General features: G+C 32.9%; 3 protein-coding genes across 3 annotated transcripts; 1 reads left to right on the top strand and 2 right to left on the bottom strand.

Moving 5' to 3' along the window:
• The first annotated feature begins 471 nt into the window (after positions 1-471).
• Positions 472-1111, top strand: LOC106321220 (NADH dehydrogenase [ubiquinone] 1 beta subcomplex subunit 10-B-like). Its single transcript, XM_013759532.1, has 2 exons — positions 472-799; positions 902-1111. Exons 1-2 carry the CDS (start codon positions 511-513, stop codon positions 931-933), a joined length of 321 nt encoding a protein of 106 aa, XP_013614986.1. The 5' UTR covers positions 472-510; the 3' UTR covers positions 934-1111.
• A 912-nt stretch (positions 1112-2023) lies between these two features.
• On the bottom strand, positions 2024-2983 carry LOC106321223 (protein SLOW GREEN 1, chloroplastic-like). The gene has a single exon (XM_013759536.1). It carries the CDS (start codon positions 2981-2983, stop codon positions 2024-2026), a length of 960 nt encoding a protein of 319 aa, XP_013614990.1.
• A 267-nt stretch (positions 2984-3250) lies between these two features.
• LOC106321219 (protein PLANT CADMIUM RESISTANCE 4-like) lies at positions 3251-5747 on the bottom strand. Its single transcript, XM_013759531.1, has 4 exons — positions 5582-5747; positions 5406-5477; positions 5121-5330; positions 3251-3342 (listed from the first exon to the last, which is right to left on the bottom strand). The coding sequence occupies exons 1-4, from the start codon at positions 5745-5747 to the stop codon at positions 3251-3253; spliced, it is 540 nt and encodes a 179-aa protein (XP_013614985.1).
• Positions 5748-7159: the final 1412 nt, after the last annotated feature.

Consider the following 7159-nt stretch of genomic DNA (forward strand, 5'->3'; position numbering starts at 1 on the left):
CATGTTTGCGATGAATTGTTATTTAATTATAGTTCAAGTGTTTTACAAATCAGGACTATTTTATTACTGTAAAAAATATGGTAATAGTTATTAGCAAAAAAATTAACTTATGATTTTCATACGTTGTTATAAAATATATACATATTTACATGTTTCTATTTTTTGATCGGTTTTATTCGGTTTATTCGGTTTTATCGGTTATATACCGAACCATATCCAAATCCTACGGTTTTTTAAAAATCATATCCATTCGGTTTGTATGGTATATACCAAATCCAAACCATTTTATCTATTTCGGTTTGGTTCGGTTCGGTACGGTTCGGTTTTGCCATATTGAACAGCCCTATATTATCCATCTAAAAACAACACACTAATTATGTGCTTATACGTTTGGGCCATGTATTGAGGCCCAATAAAATAGGCCCAAAACCACTTTAAGCAAAAAAAAAAAAAAAAGATCCTAATGTCCCAACTAAAAATCAATCGACGAAAGAGAAGAGAGAAGCAGCAATGGGGAGAAAGAAGGGATTGCCGGAGTTCGAAGAGACGGCGCCGGATGGATTTGATCCGGAGAATCCGTACAAGGATCCGGTGGCGATGGTGGAGATGAGAGAGCACATCGTTAGGGAGAAGTGGATCCAAATAGAGAAGGCTAAGATCTTGAGGGAGAAGGTGAAATGGTGTTACCGCGTGGAAGGCGTCAACCACTACCAGAAATGCCGTCTTCTCGTACAGCAGTATCTCGACTCCACTCGCGGCGTCGGCTGGGGAAAAGACCACCGTCCTATCTCCCTCCACGGTGAGTGATGTTGTCTTTGATGAAACGTTTTATTCGATTCCTTTGGTTGATAAAATGGACTGTCATCATGATTAAGGGTTTTTGGTTGATGTTAATGATCAGGTCCCAAGCCTGTGGCTGTTGATGCTGAATAATAACGCTTTGCGTCTGATCAATTTGAGGCGAGGAACTAGTTCAGGGTTATGCTTCATGTTTCTACAACAAGCATTGGTTTTTTTATTACATATGTTCAATAAACTTAAAGAATATTGTAAGAAAGATTTGGGCTCTAGATTGGTTTGAAATGATAATGGTGTGATGCTTTATGGTTTAGTTATGGTTTTTTCAGATATGAAACTGTAAGAGTCTCCTCCATACTTGTCTTAAACTAGAAGTATGTGTCCTGTTAATCAAATTGACAAGCCTCTTTGTCTCTTAAGAACAACTAAAGTGGTTAGTAACTGTTTGTATTTTTCTGTAACGAAAGAAACTGTAGTGCAAAGTGTGAATGTCTCTCATATAATTCACTCATGACATGCTGGAGTAGCTCTTAGTTGAGGTATTTAGGAATGAATACTCTAGCTTTGTGTTAGTCTGCTATGTTCTCATACTCCACGGTCTCCACCACAAAGCCAATCCTAGAATTGGGTGTATTGTGATATTATGACCGATGAACCCAACTTGTGCAAAGTTCTTACTTAGTGTTGTATAGTCTTTGTGAACTTGAGTCATGGTAAATGATGGCAAACGTTACATCATTAGAAGCCGGACTCATTAGTATTCTTCACAGCTTCTGGTTTCACTATTATAATAACGAGCGTACCGATCCAAATGTTCTTTTTCTTGTGATGCAGGTGGCCGAGCTTTTAGCACAAGACATGAAATGGTCTTTGGACTGTGCAGATTTGCTCTTGTTTTCTTTTTTCTGTTCTTTTGGAAACATAGTCTTTGGACTGTAGATTCATGTAAACGTTTGTACGAGCTTGAGTAATGTATTGCTACACTCAACAGTCAATATTAGTCTCTCGTTATCAAATAAGTCTCTTTTTCCACTGTGTTATTATTATGATGCCAAATAAATAATTCATAGGATTAAACAAAAAATAAATCACAAATTCATAAGTTTTAAAAAAAAATTCATTTTGCTTTATAAGTAACTCCAACGTAATCCTCTCAGGAAAACAATCTAGTCTTCCGTGTCTTATTCTTCAGATATGAGAACTATACTAAGTTACTAACTCAAACTCAATTATCTTCACCACTACCAAAGAGCTTCATCTTAGACAATGGCGTCCTCAAATACCCTTCAACTTCAAACTTCTTTGGCGAAAGCTCTCTATACTTCGCAAACTGCTCCTTGGCTTCAGCATTCTTGTCAAGCAAGCTATAAATCATACCTCGACAGAAATACGGTCTGAAATCCTTAGGATCCTCTCTCGTCAGCTGCTCGTAGCTCTTCAACGCTTCATCCACATTCTTCTGCAAGAACTGTATCTGCGCAATGATCAGCCTCACGTCTCTAATCTCCTTCACCATATTCTCAGCTTCAGCTACAGCCAACGCGTCTTCCAGCCTCTGCAGCACCGCGTCTCCTTCCCCGGACCTGTCCATGAGCAACGCGTTCTCGAACAAGGCCTCGAACGAGAGTGGGTTTCGTTGGAGAATTTCCTCGAACACTTGGCGTGCGTTTTCGGTACGACCCATTTCACCCAATAGCCTCGCCATTAAAAACTTCCACTCTGTTTCCTCTGGCTGTGCGGTTACGAGCTTCTCTAAGAGCTTGAGAGCTTCTTCGTCTTCTCCGTTCTCTAGCTTCTGCTGAAGCAGTGATCTCAGCGTTTTGACCGCCTCTGGAGTGGATTCTAGAAGCTCGGTTAATGGCGAAGTGGGTTCGATCTCAGACGAATTTTTCTCTTCTTTCACTTCCACGGTGGTCGTGACCGGATACCCTGCTTTCGCCGGTAAAGTTGAGAGCTTTCCGGTCATGGAAACAGCAGCTCCGATCAGAATCGCCGATTTGGCAAAAGATTTGAGCTTTTCGTGAAAGCAGTAATCCGAAGAACCATTCTTGCTAGCTCTGATGCGCAGAGAGACGAGATCACGACGGGGAACAATATGTCCGGCGGCCGGATGAGATTTAACGGAGACTAAAGAGAAAGCCAATGAAGAAGGAAGCGAGGAAGGAGCTGAGAGAGACGTGAACATGGTTCCAGCGTATCGTATGAGTGGCTGGAGAGTGGAGAAGCGAGCTCACAATCCAACGAGGTAGGCGGCAGCGATTTTCGGATGTGACAAGGGTTGTGTTCACTCAAGTCGACTACTAATCCATTCTCATAGCCGTAAATTATATTTGGGCTTTTCTCATATATGATGGGTCTGTCAATAATTGGGCCTTATCCCATATATCCGAAATATTTATAAAATCATCAAAATTAACTCAGAAGTTTGTATTGAATCAATTTTTTCACTTGATTATTTTCTGGAAATGGAATCGAAAATGTTATCTTGAACTTGTTTTGCAACACTCATCTCTTGCTGATGTGCTTGCACATTCATAGCCCACCCTATTGCACCAATTAATAGTAGTAATATTTAGACCACCATTGGTTATAAAAATACGATTTATCACCACAAAAAGGAATAATAACGAAAGAAAGCAAATCAAAGTTTCATATGCTAATCAAAAACATAGGAAAAAAGAAAAAGTAAAAAACGATTTATTAACGAGTGGATGTATTTGTAGCAGTGTTCTAAAAAACGGCCTAGACAACGCTTATACGTGCCGCTAGATTTTATAAAATTATGCCGATTACTTTTTAAACCGCATAGACAATTATAACATTATAATAATGAATAATGTATAATTATTATTCATAAATTATAATATAAATTCTTATGAAAATAAAGTAATATAAATTTTATAATCAATAAATAATGATTAGGTGATGTCCCGTGCTCATGCACGAATATAAATATTTATGAAATAAATAAACTATAGTAACTAATCAATATCTTAATTATATTTAAATTATTTTATAATTAATCTGTACAAATATTATTTAAATAAATATTTTTTTATTTTTTAGTTACATATGATTTTGTGTAGAATATTTAGTCAGTTCAGTTTCAGAATATGTTGTATTGCATTTACTTTTGATTAATTTGCTAGTTGCTTTTAGTTTTTTTTTTACTATCTTATATTTCAAATATATTTTGATAAAATTATGCATGATTTAATTGGTTTGGTTATTTTATTATGTGTATATTAGATTGTAGGCATTATACCTAATTGTATTGGTTCCAATCTAGATACACTAATATTAGTGTTGCTAATTAATATACTAAGACTAATTTCTTTTGGAATTGCTTATTTTAATGTTGGTTTAAATCAAGATATAGAAAGATTAATATTAATATGTTTTAGTACTTTTTAATATATATTATGTTTTTTGAGATTATGTTTTAAAGAGAAATTATTCATTTTCTCAAATACCATGTTTTTGTTTTTTAAAATTTTCCTTTTTTGGAAATATATATATATCATCCAGATTTTATATCTTAAGACATTTCATTTATATATATTATTTGAAACCAATTTAAAGACAAAAAATAAAAATAAAATTTAATTGAGAAAAATATCTCAAAATAAGAATATCTATTATGTTGTTTGGGTCTTTGAGATTATGTATAAAAAATAAATTATACATATATTTTTAACATGAATCTTATTTTTATGAAATTTTCCTTTTCTAATGAATTCAATTTATAATCACATGACCACATTTTAATTTTTATAAGTATTTCCTTTTTATAATATGTTATTTGAAAACCAATATGAAAAGAAAATTATCTCAAAATATCTATTATATTGTTTGATATTATGTTGTACAAGGAATTTTTTCATACGAATCTTATTTTTTATGAACTTTACATTTTTCTTACGAATCTTTTCATACGAATCTTATATATATATATATATAATGACCACGTTTTTAAAATTTATAACTATTGTCTTTTATATATGTAATTTGGACACTAATATAAACAAAAAGAAGCTAAAATATTAAAATTATCAAAAAAGAAAATAAAATTTTAATAATGACATTAATTCTGTTTTTAGTTCATTAAAGATAAACAATAATTAACCATTCTAAAAATTAATGTGAGCTCACACGTAGAAAACTGATTTATCAAATAATATTATAGAGATCTTTAATATAAAACATATATATATATTATATTGTTTAACTTATAAACTCCTAAGCCGCCTAAATAATAATTTATGGGTCCGCTTAGCAGCTAGCGCTTTCTTGAACATCGATTCATAATAATGAAAATTTACCAATTTTGGGGTCAAAACCACGGTGTTTGAGCTCACGATACTCTTGACAAAGAGCACAATGCTCACAGAATAAGTGAGTAAGCCAATCTGGAGCTGGAGCCTCCGGTAACCCGTATTTGTTTCTTATCTTGGCCCGGAACAGGGATGAGTATTTGTAAGGGAACGCAGTTATAAATATCGCTCCATACAACAACCCACCAATCGCACAAGCTGTATGATACACAAATGAGGTTCTATGAAAATATTAAACATTTTTGTGCATGTATGTATGAACCAATAACTTACTTGTCGCGCCTTCGTCAACAATTTCAGCGATCTGTCCAAACGTGACGCACGGAACTATACATGTTATCACAGCTGATCCAACGCACCACAACAACAACAAATAAATCGTATATAATGTTTTTTATGTAAAATATTCCGTTATTATGTTGCGATTTTGTTTTGTAAAGTTAACTAACCGTTTTCGATGTCGTTCATGCAATCGAATAGATCAGAACTCCAAAGGTTTTGTGTTTGGTTATTGACCGGTATACCCGTTGGTATGTTTGGCTGAACATCTGCCTTGTTGTTTCCGTAACCCTGAGGATGTGCCTGATTCGGCTGGTCAAGACCTGGTCGAACCATAGATAGTGTTTACCGGCTACTTTGGCAACAAGAAGTTTCTTTTGTTTATCTTTTATAACTACTATCTCTTATTTTTGTGAAAGAACTATGGATGAAGGCTAAGTTTATATAGAGAAAGGTTTCTCATAGTTGTTTTAGTTTAAATATGTTTTTAAATGGTGGGCTCATTTTATTCATATAGTTATTTTCATCTTGTACATTAATTGTGATTTGTAATTTAACTATATTGATAAAATTATTCCCCAGACTAGTTTGGCTGTCACCGCTCGTAAAATGACCCCCAAAACAATGAACTGTGCATTATGCATCAAACTTCAACAAAAAAGTTGTTAGGTTTATTTTCTAATAGAAAAAATAACAATTGCTTCTAGTTATTGCATCCCATGCCAGTTACATTTATTAGCACTACTAAGTTTGAAAATTGTGCGTGATTGTGTATGTAACTTTGACTTCAAATTTTATTTGGAGTCAGAAAACTGGAAATGAATCAGCTCATATATTTATCTCAAAAAGGAAGAAATATTTAAAAGAAAATTAAACATCGGTTTTTGAAATATTTTTGAGATGAGAAATTCTTGGGTTCACCCCTAGGGTGAACTTCTAGATTCACCCACCAATAGTGTTTGAATATTTGATATTTGATATCTTTTAAAAAAGGAAACAAAATTGAATTTCCAAATAAGATTATATTTTTAAAATAAAACAATAAAAATACATAAAAATAGTTACAAAAAATAAATAAATAAATATTGTTAAACCGTTAGCAAAATAATAAATTCTATACCCTAAATCCTAAACTCCAAACCCTAAATTTGAAACCTTAAATCTTGGATAAACCGTAAACGATTGGAAAATTTTAAACCCTAAATCATACATTAAAAACTAAATCTTAATAACAATAAACCCTAAACTATTGGATAAACCCTGAACCCTTGGATAAATCATAAACTCTAAATCAAAAATATTTAAAATTAAGCCCTAGAGTTTATGATTTATCCAAGGGTTCAAAGTTTACCCAAGGGTTTAGGGTTTAGTGATTAGGATTTAGGGTTTAGTGTTATTAAAATTTAGTTTTTAATGTATGATTTAGGGTTTAAAATTTTCCAATCGTTTACGGTTTATCCAAGATTTAAGGTTTCAAATTTAGGGTGGGTTTAGTATTTTGCTAGAGACTTAACAATATTAATTTATTTATTTTTTGTAACTATTTTTATGTATTTTTATTGTTTTATTTTAAAAATATAATCTTATTTGGAAATTCAATTTTGTTTTTTTTTTTTAAAAAGATATCAAATATCAAATACTCAAACACTATTGATTGGTGAATCTAGAGGTTTACCCTAGGGGGTGAACCAAGAATTTATATTTTGAGATTTACATTGCTTAGAAATGGTGGTGGACCTGGTGGTTTT

Source organism: Brassica oleracea, unplaced genomic scaffold, assembly GCF_000695525.1.
Source record: "Brassica oleracea var. oleracea cultivar TO1000 unplaced genomic scaffold, BOL UnpScaffold01320, whole genome shotgun sequence".
Lineage (NCBI taxonomy): Eukaryota > Viridiplantae > Streptophyta > Magnoliopsida > Brassicales > Brassicaceae > Brassica > Brassica oleracea.

Bases quoted from the DNA above. Each gene is read 5' to 3' on its own strand.
- LOC106321223 (XM_013759536.1), bottom strand. From the start codon at position 2,983: ATGTTCACGTCTCTCTCAGCTCCTTCCTCGCTTCCTTCTTCATTGGCT.
- LOC106321219 (XM_013759531.1), bottom strand. From the start codon at position 5,747: ATGGTTCGACCAGGTCTTGACCAGCCGAATCAGGCACATCCTCAGGGT. The intron at 5,331-5,405 runs GTAAGTTATTGG...TGTATCATACAG, and splicing joins TGTTGACGAAGGCGCGACAA to CTTGTGCGATTGGTGGGTTG. The intron at 3,343-5,120 runs GTAAATTTTCAT...TTGGTGCAATAG, and splicing joins TGGTTTTGACCCCAAAATTG to GGTGGGCTATGAATGTGCAA.
- LOC106321220 (XM_013759532.1), top strand. From the start codon at position 511: ATGGGGAGAAAGAAGGGATTGCCGGAGTTCGAAGAGACGGCGCCGGAT. The intron at 800-901 runs GTGAGTGATGTT...GTTAATGATCAG, and splicing joins CCGTCCTATCTCCCTCCACG to GTCCCAAGCCTGTGGCTGTT.